A 14958-nucleotide genomic window follows, 5' to 3' on the forward strand; every position below is an offset into this window, starting at 1 on the left:
AGTCTAAACGATGCGTCATATTTGGGTTTTAATGATTTTGTTATTGCAGCCGATCGTCTATGAGGGACAGGACAAGAATCCAGAAATGTGCAGGGTCTTGCTGACACACGAAGTCATGTGCAGGTAATAATAATAATTTATTTACAATAATTTATATGGTGGTACATTCTAAACATCGCATATTCCACACATTATTCCGCAAATTTGTCTTACATAATTAAAAGATAGATTTTTTAATATAAATTATCATATTCAGTCAAATAATAATAAATCTAGTAGAAAAATCTTTGAATATTTTTGGTGAAGTATTATAAACCTTGATTTTTGTGTTTTATATACAATTCCAGATTAATTGGCATAACCAATTTAATTATATAGTCGACGTGGTAGACGTCTACTTAGGCAGTTGTCCATTCCGTATAAAAGAACGTATCCAACAAAGTCGCTACCCATCCCGTTTAGATCTACTACGTATAAGGTCTTGACGTGGTTCAATGTCTACGGGAATGTAGTCGCGGAGGCAGAGTAACGTCTAATAGCGATACAGACAATATAATACGTGTTTTTTTTCGTGCAAACCCAAGGTTGCATGGAACTTGCATGGGGATCGGCATCGCTGTTGCTAACAGTAGTACGGAACTACCAAAATAAGGCGCGTTACGTAAATATTGATTCTCGGGAACATTCATCAATCATATGAAAAACATTTTTATTCCCAGCAGTGTCTTTTGTAAACATTTGCAAATCATTCTTCTAAGAATTTTTAAACACATCGAAATGTGTAATTTAAATATCAATTGATATCTGTTGTGGTTACAGTGCCCCAACCCTATGAGTTATGGCAGTCACATTTGTCGCCATTCAAGAAAGAATTGTTTTGTCGTAAATAGCAAACCGGACCTCCTATTTAACTTGCGTTAAGCCAGTGAGGTTGATATCAAATTTTTTGCTTTAAGAGTTTTGATTGAGATTAATTTAAAACTTTAAACTGTTTCTTTTCTTGAACGTAACAGTTTACGTAACACTAAATGCAATATAGAACATTTGAATTGCACACACAAAGCCAGAACACGGTTGTATTAAACAGTTTGTTTGGGGTGGTTTTTCCTTTACGCGTCTCGCCGCACTGTCGATGTGGTTGTGCGTAAATACACAAGTGTTGTATGTGTGATCAATTAAAATTTTATTCCACCTTAGACGCAATGTTTTTGTCTCGTGTTGCACGATATGTGCATCCCTGTCACTCGTCTTCGGGGAGGAGTCTCAGGGGAGCCTGTCCTTTCAATGTCTTTGCCCTTTGCGTCAAGGAGCCGTAGGGCGCAAGTGTTTTCTTAATGTGGATATGGCTTCCTACTAAATCTTAATAAATAGTACTTTTGTGATTTAGTTAAAAGAATTTACATGTTTAGTAACTAGCCTGCTATAATTCTTCAAAATATATTTTCTACATGTACTTTACTCTACACGAATATTTAGATTTAGTAGGGTAGGTCATCATGGATTTTTCCTCAGCTACCTAAATAAATTATACGTATTTTTGCAGTCGTTGCTGTGATAAGAAGAGTTGCGGAAATAGAAATGAAACGCCGTCAGATCCTGTTATAATTGACCGGTAAGTTACCTATTTAATTTACGTTACAATGATATAAAAGTTACAAAATCAGACTTTAATCACACTTTGAAATCAATTTTCCTCTCATCATCATCGTCGGTCTCTTTATTTGGTCCACTTCTGGACGTAGGCCTGCTCCATTTGCCTACAGTACGATCTGGCCTTTCTGTGTCCACTGGGAGCCAAACTGCTTGACGATGTCGTCAGTCCACCAAATCGGACAATTTTCTTTTAGTTTTTATACTTTCGTTTGCAGAGCGTTTGCTAGCTGTTATAAAAAATCAGGAACAAAGGAACACTAGCTATTTCTTTAAAATCTCAAGTTGTCGTTTATTTAATTTTTTTTATGTATTAATGTAATTAATTGTCTTACGTTTTCTGTTTCGTATATTTTGTTTATCAATGTAATCTGTTTTGGCTTGTATTGTCTAAGTGTTTTCTTTTATAATATACTAGCTGCCCCCGCGAACTTCGTTTCTCCTTAATGTGGTTTTAGTTAGCCTTAATACTGTGACACGAAAGAATAATTTCACTGTATTATCGTCACTATAATTTGAATTTGATTTACACTTCGGTCTAAGTAACACGTGGTTGGCTATGCTAACACCAAAAATTTAAAAAAGTAGAAATATTTGAAATTCACGGTATGTCGTTTACTACAAAATAAATTAAATTTATACTTTAGCCTCAATAACACGTGGTAATCATGATATTCAATTGTAGCTTATATGACACGTTTGTCGGTTTACCATAGCAGTGACAACTATTGCTTACATACTCAATCCAGTCGAAAAGTATCGACATCTGTTAGAATCTTTTGGAGTTAACAGATAATTGTTACTGTCAATTAATTATAGACAAATAATTTGCAATGAAATAAAATTGCGACTATAATTAAAGATCTAAGCTATCCTATCTCTTAAGTTGGACCAGACTGCTCACGGTGTGCCAATTTAATTTAAAATTGGTTAAGTACTTTAGGAGTCCATCGCGGATAAACATCGTGACAGGAGATTTATATATATTAAGATTGTAGCTATAAAATTCCTTATAAATAAGCATATTTGCTATACACCAGCTCGTTATAAATAACAGCATATCTGCCACTGGCGAAGGGACTTACGGATAAGGGTCGTTAATTATTCAGTTCTTAACTTTGTACTGTTATTATTACGTCTGCGAAGTCTGTCTCGAACAAATTAACTCATTCACATCTATTTATGGTGATTTATCACTTTGTATGACAGATTTTAAAAACTTTCTATTGCTATTGCATACGGACCTTTGTTATCCGTTAACTTTTCACGAATGTCAGGAGTTTTAATCGGACTTGTTTAATTTTAGAAAATAACAAGCACTTCGTTGCTTTTTTATCTAGCCATCTATTAGAAGGAGTTGCGTAACTAAAATTGTGTATTGACATCAAATAAAAAGGTAAAATTTTCCAAAGGGGCTAAAAATCATGATTGTTTCGGCTAATCATCAACCCACGAAACTCGTACAAAAGTCACACAGAATAGCCACCATGCTGAGTTATTCATAAAGTTTCGTAAAGAACGCAAGCCAATCAGGCTGTCAAATACCAACATAACAAAAGAAATAGAAAACTTCATAGGTGAGGGTAGGACTAACGCGGTTCTAATTTATTTGCTTTTTCGTCAATTGAATGGAGATAGGAGTTTTCTAATAGTTTGATAGCCAATTAGCAGATTTAAATAAGGGGCTTATATCTAAATAAAAATAAGTGAAAACTAAACAAAAAAGCCTTTATTTATTTCGAAAGAGATGCATCTATACAATGAAAGGGGTTAAAAATAAGACATAAATTAAACATTGGATCCACAATAAGTTTTACTAATAAAAAATGTAATGAGCAAAACAAAATAAAACAAAACACGACAGCACAAAAACAAAATTCATAAATCCGGACAGCGACAAAATACCTATAGCTATAATAAAGAAGAAATATACAAGGATTTCGACATTAGCAGTTGACCTTCGATGTCTTAACATAGCAGTTATCTCATGTCATCAGTGTACAGCGCTTTTTAAAGTAGGTAGTTTCCATTTCGTGGAACGTGGAAAACCGGCCTTCGAGAAAAAAGCTTACTGAAAGATCAGCAACGCATTCGTTAGTCACCAGTGTTGCAGGCGTGTATCATTTTATTCAAAAATGAACAAATTGAAAATAGTATTATCCGACTGTCATGGTATTTTCGTACCAATACAACTTAGTGTCCTTCTAGGGTATCACTCCCTTAAAGATTGGCAACGAACCTGCTAGCCTCGTTGCAGGGCGGTGGTTATACTTCATTCAGAAGTGATTTAGTGACCATTAAACTTGAAGTATTTCGAGAACTTCAATATTTCATATTTAAGTAATACACGTGAGCTGTAGGCAAACATCAATTGTTGTCCAGTTGACCAGTTTGTTACTCTTAAAGCTTCATACACAAAATAATAAAACAGAACAAACAAGCGTTATTCTCGATACATTAATTCATCAGTCACCCCGCCCACGCTACAGTCGCTTAGTAATTCGATAATTGAAATTGTGCAATTGCGTGCAAAACTCCGCGCCGAATTCATTACACTCCTTGCAATGGTATTTTTTATATTTTTATCCAGCGTCGCCCGTAATGATAGCGTTGATGGTTTAATTATTTTATGTATGCTATAATGGTTTATTTAGCAAATGGATGTTGAATTACAGAAGTAGGTTACGTAATGTTTTCATGTTAATTACCTGTAAGTGTTTTTAGTGCCAGTTACGTATAAAACCATTTTTCTATCAACTTATCTGTCTCACACCGGTATGGGATTTACTAGACTAGACTAGCTATTTAAAAATGCACTTTTGAAACAAAATATTGCAAGTTAAAGATAAAAAAAAATTGATTGAGATTGGGTTGGACAACCCTTATCACTTAGGTGTTTGAAATATAGATAGGAGCTGATTCTCATAATACAAAATTTCATAAGAATCGATCGAGCCGTTTCGGAGGAGTATATAATAAAATAAATAATTATCATACAGTCAATACGTTAAGGTTGGTTTCTTTTTCATAAAAAATAATACTACAAGGTAGACAAAACAATACACTTAATATTTATCTAAAAAAAGTGCTGTTTACCTCCTATCAGGTACCTACTTCATCTTGTAATTACTAAGTCTTTAGACCAATAAGTAATTTAATCAATCAGGTTATTTACTAAAAAGGATATTTAACATAATAAAGCGTCCAATAACACTTACAAATTCTATTAAGGAGAGAACACTATTTTCTTGTGTACTATTTTTATAAGTACTAATTACTAAGTAAAAACTAATATTGGACTTTTTCCTCTGTTTTCTTGACTATATTTTTTCAAATTTTTAGGATTGATAGATTTTAACTTATACTATAGAAAATGTTTATATTATGTGTACTTATATAAGGAATTAAATATTTTAAATCAAACATGGTTGTGTACACCAGCCACACATAATAAATAATTCCATAAAACAAATAAAGTTCGCGGAAATTATTGCATGTATGTACCGATAACACGAATAACTGACGTAACTGTGGAAGCAGGCAACAATCCAGAACCCTACGAATCAGCAGCAATTTGTTAAGTGGATTTTTGCCCGAGACACGATCGCGGCTCGTCGCGCTCCTGTACACAATTTCATTATCTCTGCTCGCCTGCCCGTTGCCGACTCTACTATTAACTTATTCAATATACATTTTGTAATAACTAAAACCTACGTGTTTTTAATTATTGGGCTTAAACAGTTCTTTCGCCGCTTTAGGGTGACTTTTGAAGCTATTTTTTGTAAGATTTGGTTATGAATGCTTAATTCTAGACCAGACGCCCCGTTGCGTTAAGTGTCTAATAAGCCATTACAAAAAAATCGACCAGTATAACTAGCCATACACGGATTGATAAATCATTCAAATATCGTGAATGCGTTCTAATTGAAATATTTATTTTTAAAAACACAAACTTTAAAATACTTATTAGTAACCGGTGGTATAAAAACCTAATAAAACATAAAACTTTAAATCAATTTCCAATTCAATGTTCCCTACGCAATCACTTAAGAATTTTATGAAGTGGAATGATTAAGATGTTTTGTACTTGAATTTAAAACGATGACCGAGGGTGGGTTGATGATCGTATTAAACTATTCTATAAACATATTGTGACTTGCTTTTAGTAGATTAATAGCAGTTTAGGGAAGCATAATTGATTACATGGAATCAATGTAAGTATTAAAAGTAGGGTAGCACACTATTCAACTGTTTTTAGTTGTTTTTCTAAGAACCTTTAAAGCGTTCACACACTTTCTTTGTATAAAATATTTACTCGAGATGTTTCTTTATTTATTTATTATTTCAATTTTACCAGAATCATACATAATACTTTGTCTATTATCTATGTTACACACTCTTTATCTTACGTATGGCAACAAATATAAATGTTCGAAAAAATTACCAGATTTTTTTTAACAAAAAAATATTACCAACAATACAGCGGATTAGGTACATGATAGGCACTTAACAACGCCTAAAGTACTGTTAAAAACGTTATAGTCAAAATTACACGTGGTATTGTAACTGATTAATTGACCCGAGGTCGGAAAATCCCGCAAATCAATACAGATGGCTGTCTGATTTATAACACTTAAATACATCTAATATAAAAAAAAAGTTATAACTCCGCATATGGCATACATCTTCATTACAATGGAATCTTTACACCCTATTTCGGGTGTGACAAAATCGATTCCCAATTTGACGTAACCCTCGGATTCTTTATTTGATAGCATATTTTGTATGAAATCGATTTATATTAAGATAATGTATAGTTTAAAAAACACTTTACGAACAATCTATAAATTCGCACACATTCGTAACCACAAAGAGTACCTATTTGTGGGCTGAATTTCTAATTTTACATTAGGGAAATGTTTCTCTATAAAGACGAGAATCTCTCGACTGCAGTTTTCCGGTAATTTTCGGTCTTGTGAACATTGGTGGGAGCGAATCGCTGCTATTATATTATCTCATTAGACACGCCGAGCCGCGGTGCGCCTCTTTTCTTTTCGCCAAATAAGTTCGTTTCTGAACGCTTGATTTCCTTTATTACGTTATGTGATTTGTTTTAACTTTAGAATCTTGTATTTACTGTTCCAGTTTTAGTTTATGTGTGTTTATTTTTTAATAATGTCTTTTGGAACATAGTGGCTTCATTAACTAGACAATGTCTCATAAAAATAGTTTGCAAACAAACGTTCATTCGAGCGCTACCCCCGAATGGTAGGTTTGAAAGTTCTGCTGTGAGAGTTTCTATAACTTCATAAGTCTTTATTTATAGCCTTATAAAACCGCGTCGTGAAAATACACTCAAGTTTAATCCTTTAATTTAAGTATCTAGCATTCTGTTAATTCTTAAGCCATTATTGAGTAAAACAATAGAAATAACTTAATAAATAAGAGAATAGAAAAAAGTAATATATTATATTAGAACATACAAAAATATTACACAAAGAACTGTGATTCAACAAAAGAAATCGTCACACTTAGCCTTATATATACAAAAAAGGAAACTGGTCCCAAAAGTGTACCCTGGGGGAGGCCGCGTTTCGCTACGGCCCGATACAAGCACGACGACCGGTGATTAGGCTTCTTATCCTTAAGATAGCGACAAAACTGTGCAAGACTTAACAACTAGGACCGTTTTCTTATTCCCTCTAACCAAGCATTTTCTTGTCGACTTATCTAATGTTCAGCTTAAATTCTCTATGTAATGTTGGCCTTTGCTACGTTTTTTTTTAATGAACAAAAAGATTTACATCTAATTGGTAGTAAAAAATAAATCGAGGAAGCCGAGTAATGAGATGTCGTATTTCTGATTTATAGTATTATAGACGCACTGGTACCCTCTGATTTCTACTCGATAAGTCTGGGTGACGATCGTAAATTGAAATATGATGTCACCGTAATGAGCTCGAGTAATCGCAACGACCCTTCAACTCGCAAGGCATTGCAAAATGTCACGTAATAAAAAAAAATATTATCATTTACAAGACCTTTCTTTATGTAGATAGATATTTTATCAAAGTTATATGAATCAAACAAATAAAAGCCATCGAATTTAACTTAAACATTTTATTCTTAACCATGTGCAAGTCTTCTATCTCAATTTCGACCTCATTTTGGATTCCAATACGTGATTCGTCGGTTCGGAAATTATTCGGTGAAAATTCACCATCTCGTTAGAATGTGCGATCCGGTCGAGCGAGGCGAGCCAACCGCTTGATAAATTGTCTGGAATAATAATGATGAATTGCAACTACTACGATCCTGATGTTAGTTCTAATCTATGAGCGGTTTTATTACATTATTTTAAAAATAGAACGTTGTTTTTTCACAGACAAGACAAGAGTAAAAAATAGCAAACATATGTCAAAAGCTATTAATAAAACGTCCTCAAAGGAACTAATGATAAAATAATAAATTCAACAGTTTTTACGCTAGTTACTTTTGGATATATACATGCAATGCACGTAAAAATATATAAAATGTGTGTGTATGATACGACAAAAAACTAAGACGATATAGATACCGTCATAATTTGTTCGATTAATTAGTGGCTAGCTTTTTCCAATTTTATTACAACAAAATTAACGTTATTAAAAAGACAACTCCGTGTTCATTTAATTAGTGGGAAGGTTTTATCGGTCCCTTTCTCTTCGGAGCTTAAAAAGAATTTCAGACTGTCATTTGTCGAAGCGAAATTTTTTCACGTAAATACTTTTAAGAGCACACCTATTCCAATGTAGTGAAATTAAGTAAAGTTAATTGTCGCTTTATGATGGCATTGCGTGAGGTAGGGTCAGATAGCAAACAAATTGTTGTGAACTTAGTCTTGGAATAGAGAATTATGGACATGGTATTTGTTTTATGAGCAAACACGTTTATATCGTAAACGTACATTATATGTTCATGTATTAACGTGTACAAACGCTAATAATCCTTCAAAGTATAATAACTATACAATGTGATATTGCAGGCATTTCAAAGTAACTTGGTTGTTTCCTTTTGTAATTGAATTATATTCAAAATATATAATCTTTATGAAAAACTTACTAATTAAGTTATATATTTTTTATTCATTCCGTGAAATAATAAAAAAAAGGATAATTCTCTTTAGAGACTTGGTTATAGCTTTATGCCGTTACTACTTGAGAAGGAGGTCCTAGAATCCGTCTGGAAAGGGCAGCCTTCAGCAGAGTAGTGTAATATTGACAATTCCCCCCCCCCCCCCCCCCCCCAACACTTCAACTCTTCGAACTTCTTCTTCAGTGCGTCTTACCAGTAAAAGAGAGGCCTTTAATCGATAATTCGGTCAACAGGAACGAAAACCAAAACGAAAAAGAAAAATACCGTCTCTAAGCGTTTATGGTTTGAAAATCAAAAGTTCACTTAAGTCTAATTAAATAAGAGTGACTTATTCAATTAGTTATCATGATTTGAATGTAATCGTGACCTTTCATTTGATTAATGGCCTCTTCAATTTTCAATTTTGTTTTATAATTGCGGTACAATAATGGAACATATCTGTTTTTAATATCCATTAAGGAATATCATTTGATAAATTTTTGATTGAATTGGCTATTAAACGAAATTCTAATTTGTATTTCTCATGAAATAGTCCTGAAATCCTCTTATTGGGGATGCGTACCTCTGCACCAGGACCACTTGATGACAGACAAAATGCTTTTTATAAATACCTAAAAGAAGTACCTATTGGCCTAGTGGCTTAAGCTAACCCTGGGCGTGCCTTCGAATTACGACTGTGTACTAATGGTTTTTTCTTTGTAAATAATGTAATACGCAATACCACCTGTAGTGGTTTACCACCGCGTGTTTAGAAATCTGCTGCTGCCCACCGAAGTATGTCTGAATCTATTCTACTAAGGCCGGCAACGCACTGCCGATCGTACTGACATCTTGAGTGTCCACGGGCGACGGTATCACTTGACATCAGGTGAGCCTCTTGCCAGTTTGCCCCCGGCAAAAGGAAAAAAGTGCTTGCGTACAAAGTACACATGTCAGAAGTGAAACTTGCTTGTAAATTAATTATTATAAGCTAAAAGCCCCAGTGGATTATCATGCACCAGTATATGTACCACTCCATGTATTTGTATATCTATATACACACTGTATACGTGATAATGATAATACAAAATAATAAAAAAATCTGCGTTTACTGCACAAGACGTTATGCGAGAGAATTGCCATCTAAAGAAACATAGTTACATATTAGAATATATGTAACTAATAAACGAATATATCAACCAATAGCGTGTATTTTTTCTCGATCTCACTTTCTCACTCTCTATCCCTCGGTGTCAATCGCTCTCTCCCTTTTCTTCGACAAAAAAGCTGCACATCTTCTTGACGTTTCATCCGTAAAAAAATTACCCTTATGCGCCTAAAGAAGTTTCACTTCAACACACACACTAATAACTATTAACTTAACATATGTGTTTTAATATAAACTTAGCTCTATATTGTTTAGAATTAATCATAAGTCAAGTATAAAAGGGGTATGTATACCAGCCGTTAGCTTCCTTTAGTGGCAGACACAAGACGTCAGCACGTTTAAGCGCCAATTAATTATTAAGGAACCCTGAGCTCCTTGCTTTGACTCTTTGACGGCTGTACAACAATGTGGCCCCTGATTGCCTGCTTTGTAAATTGCATTATCGTGGTTTGCTTGTCTTTGTTTACCGATAGTGTTATCTGGCTTGAGGCAATTGTTATGCATATGAAAGTTGTTTTAAATCATTTTAAAGCTAGCTAAAATTGCTGTGTGAATTGTTTAAGGCTTTTAATAAATAGTTTTCTATCATCAAGTCACAGCTTATTAAAAATCAACATGTTAACTTATTGCGTGTTTTTATTCGATTCGATTCCTAGAGTGAAAACTGATTTAGAATTTCACGCGTACGTCATACGAAGTTTAGTATAGGTTTTTGCAAGTGCCGTAAAGAATTATATAAATGTATAAACTTAGGTTTTAAAAAAAGTTGGCAGTGTTGGCCTAGTGGAGTTAGCGTTTATTCCTCAGCCCTGAGGTTTGGTTCGATCTCCGACTGTGCATCAATGGACTCTTGATGTGCGCATTTTATTTTTTTAGTTCGACTTATTTACATTCGCTCGAACGGTGAAGGAAAACATCATGATGAAGCCATTTGCTCAAACCCAAGTCGATCACCTACTTGCCTTTTAGATTGACAAGCGATCATGAAACAGTTATAGAAATCTGAGGCCTAAAAGGTTTGAAGCGCCACTGAATTATTTTATTTTTTAAAGACTACAATAAATATATATGGAGAAATGATATTGAATGGCCTTTTGGACGGGTATATTCTACGAAAATAGAGAGGTTTTAAACTGTATTTCGGCAAACATATCGCAGGGGTCGGATTTGATAGAAGCGCCTTTTTCAATTGTAACTAGTAAATCCAATTTTCGTCATGTATCACTCGCGTAAGGGTGAAATGATAATGGACAGGATGGTATGACAGTTTTAAGACTGACACAAAAAAAAACAACAGAAATGTGTCAAAATATAAGACATATTTACTGACAGTAAGACTACTGAGCGTGATTTCAAAACATTGAACTTTTAATTGATAAGAAGTTCAGAATAAAACATGTACGATGATAATCAATTTATTTAAAAATTAAAATATTTGTTATTGATATAGTCAGTATAAAATGTTGTTAGGTTAGCTAATTACGTAATAACTTAAGACAGAAGGTCCGCTGAATAAACTGAATAAATTGACTGACTTAGTATTGCATGGATCTCACAACTTTTTATGTTACGCGTTGCGAGCCTTAGTTATTGATGGGATCATAATAACATCTCTAAGTTGACATTTAAATCTTAAGTTTTTCCTCTAATTTCATGCTATTTATTTTGATAAGCAAAAACATCGTGTGCTTTTCCATTTTATTAGCACCTTTCTAATAGAGATAGCCATGTTGTGGGTTATGATTTCATTGTTACGAGTAGCCCTATAATAATGATATTTTATTTCTTAATCGAGCGAGTACTACCTCTGTATACCAATACCAAAGATATACAGTATCTTAAGATATTTTAGAATACGTTCTCTGGGTACATGTGCACTTAGCTCCCTACAAAAAGAAATTCAGTTATAGTATCAATGGGGTTCGCTTAAATTGCATTGAGCTACCCATTAACGCCTTGTCAGATCGGATTTCGATTTATGCGTCTGATAAATGGAATATTTCAATGCACTTATCAGTCGATAATGATAAGATTATTTGAATAAACATTGAATAAAATCGTTACCTTGTTTACCGTATATTGAGATTGAAGTTAAAGTAATTTTATTTATTCATATACATATAACTTTATTTGTAATCATAATAATCAAATATACAATATTTACAATTTTCTTAACGTAAATAGTAAGCCTAAAAATGAATAAGTGGAAAATTAAAACAAATTGAAAAAGTTTTGTTTTGTGGCAGTGTACCTTTAACGCTGGCTGCATTTCCTTGCTGTATTGCGATACTTATTCCTTGAGCTAGGAAAGCACCAGCTCTGGGGTCACCGGCACTGTCTACCAGGCGCCAACTCGAATCTTTAATTAGCGCCTGTGTTTTTGAACCCGGCCCAACTGTCTCCAATGCAAAGGGAACAAAATAAAAGTTGCAGGAAAGACTCATTCATTATTTTCCGCTTACTAAACGGAATCTGAGTTTGATTTGTATTAGTTAACAATATTGTATAAATATAAATATTTTTGGAAGGACTAGATATTATATAAATAAAGTACACTAATTAAAAAAATCTTAAATATATATACAGCATTGGTTGTTTGCAATACCAAGGGTTGCGTGCAGAACCAGTCGCAAAGTCGTTGTGCTTTTACTGAATGCTGTCTCTGACGAATGTCTCTGATAAATAAAATATAAAAAAAATTATATTTTCGCAGAGTGAATTCACAGTAGCGATATTGTGTGTTGTATGTTTTTAAAACTATATATTTTATTTTTCGCCATTATAGTATTGGAAAAGTCTGTAAGGATAATGAATGTATTCCTGTAATTAAAACATAGCAATAATAGAAAATTAGTATTTCAGTTAATCGCTATTAGCTTATAGCATATATATAAGCATTGTAGGTAAACTGAACTTAATTTTATTATCCCCACAAATATCTATTAAGCACACAGTTTTCCTATTCCAAGAAGTTAATGAAAGAATTAGCTTTCATTACATCGAATACGATTCGTTTAACGGTTTCCAGAAACGAATCAGGACCTCCGCTATCTTTATACGAGGAGACGTGAGTGTCGATTATCTGTGATTAGAGTTATAAAAGTAAAATACTTTATATATTTTATAACACAATATGTTTGTCAGACAGACACACATCAAATTTGTTACTAACAAAACAGACAAAATAATTATAATCAGAAAAGAAAAATAACAAAATTATGGAAAGAAAAAAGGAATAAGTTACATTTTTACTGTGTAATGTGTGTGTTGTAACTGGCCCTAACCCAGCATTATGCTGTGGAGCACACGTATTCAACAGCGCTAGTTATTCTGTCAGACAACAGTTTGTGCCTCAGACCCAACAAAGATGTCAATCTTCTAACACTACTGTACCTTATATGAAAGTTCTAGAATGTACCCTTCACTTCTAAGCGTACAAAATGAGAATACCGACTCATGAAGGGGAATGGACGTTCAATTTTAATGCATTAATTAAGCCCTCCTGGCTGATCCCCGAAATCGTCTAGAAACTCGCTCCGCTTAAATTAGACCAGGTTTCATTGTCTTTTTAATTCGTCTTCCAAATTCAAATAAGACTACCCTTTACCGGCCATAAAAGGATACCAGGTTTCATCCCGTCACTTCTAACGCTAATTCTCCGTTCAAACTGCGATACTGATTGGACGATATATTTAACAATCCTACTGCGAAAATGTATATTCTACGAAGTTTTTTCCGCGGCACGTCTACTTATTTCAAACTGTTGCAAGTTCCGCGTGAAGCGTGCGTTACTAATACTAATCACAATAACAACAAGGTCGCATTTAGCTTGCCAGTCGGTGGCGTTTTGTTGTATTTTTTTACATTTGCAAGAATATTACGGGTGCCCATGGAGGGTCTTAACGGGAGGTCGTTTGCTGTGCTGCCAGCCTTTCTAAGATTAATGACGTTGCCCCAAGACGCTTTGTAGACGCGAATTGACAAAAACCTTATAATTAAAGATATTCTATATCGTGGACTATAAATATAATAATCGTTAATGGATATCCTGTATTCTTACGTGTAACGAAAAATAGTAACTGTACAATTTATTAGAATAGTGTTGGCCTCAGCGTGCGACGTTCACGAGGTCGTAGCTTCGATCCTCGGCTGTGCACCAATGGACTTTTTCTATGTCTCTCGAACGAAAAGGAAACCGGATAGCCTTAGACTCGAAAATTCGACGGCGAGTGCCTATTAGATTGACAAGTACAGTGTGTTTAATATTTTTATAAAATTTATTTTTGATATTACAAATTACTAAGAGCATTCTACCAAATTTTTTGGCTCTTAAGTATTATATACTGTAAAATACGATGTATACTAATACTTCCTTTCTTTTCATCGTTTTTATCGCGGTCGTTATATTTTGATATCGCCGTGTTGTAGGATAGCTGATATAACGTTTATTATTTTGGTTGAGCTTAAAATTTGATATTCCAGAATTATAATTTTTGCTTTTGTTCAGACTGTTAAGCACTTGAATATTTATGCCGAGTATAAATGACTAGAAAAGTATTTCGACGTTTATGTATAGTCTTGACATTCTTTTGAAACTTAGAGTTTCATATCGCTTATCAGCCCCTCGGCCCGCCTTTATTGCTGCGGAATTTTTATCAATACAAAATTGAAACAATAATTACGCATGGCCTACTATCTACTGCCTACTACCTAAGTCTTCTGGGGTGGTGAGGAACCCAAGTTTTCTCCAAGAACTCAGTTCCTTTGTACCTAGGGGATATGTGGCGAAGGCCAAGGTTGTTTGCGATACCAAGGGCCATAAGCAGTCTGGTGCAAGGACGTTGCGCTTACATAATACTGTCTCCAACATATCGACATCTTTATATGTTAGCAGTGAGTTCACAGTAGCTTATTGGGTATTTAATATTATGTATTTGATTATATGTTTTTGTCACTATCGTGTTAGCTTAGTAAGGATAATGTATGTACTTTTGAGAATAAATAAGTTTAGTTGAATCAAAACCATT

The 14958-nt window shown here is 33.9% G+C and overlaps 1 protein-coding gene across 1 annotated transcript in view; it reads left to right on the forward strand.

Moving 5' to 3' along the window:
- The window catches only part of LOC123720225 (transcription factor collier), a 51818-nt gene that overhangs the window by 16989 nt on the left and 19871 nt on the right, over positions 1-14958 (forward strand). The window contains exons 6-7 of the mRNA XM_045676765.1: positions 50-123; positions 1544-1612. Of these exons, the coding sequence (XP_045532721.1) occupies positions 50-123; positions 1544-1612 (143 nt within the window). The remainder of the gene's footprint in view (positions 1-49; positions 124-1543; positions 1613-14958) is intronic.

Source organism: Pieris brassicae, chromosome 2 (assembly GCF_905147105.1).
Source record: "Pieris brassicae chromosome 2, ilPieBrab1.1, whole genome shotgun sequence".
NCBI classification, from domain to species: domain Eukaryota; kingdom Metazoa; phylum Arthropoda; class Insecta; order Lepidoptera; family Pieridae; genus Pieris; species Pieris brassicae.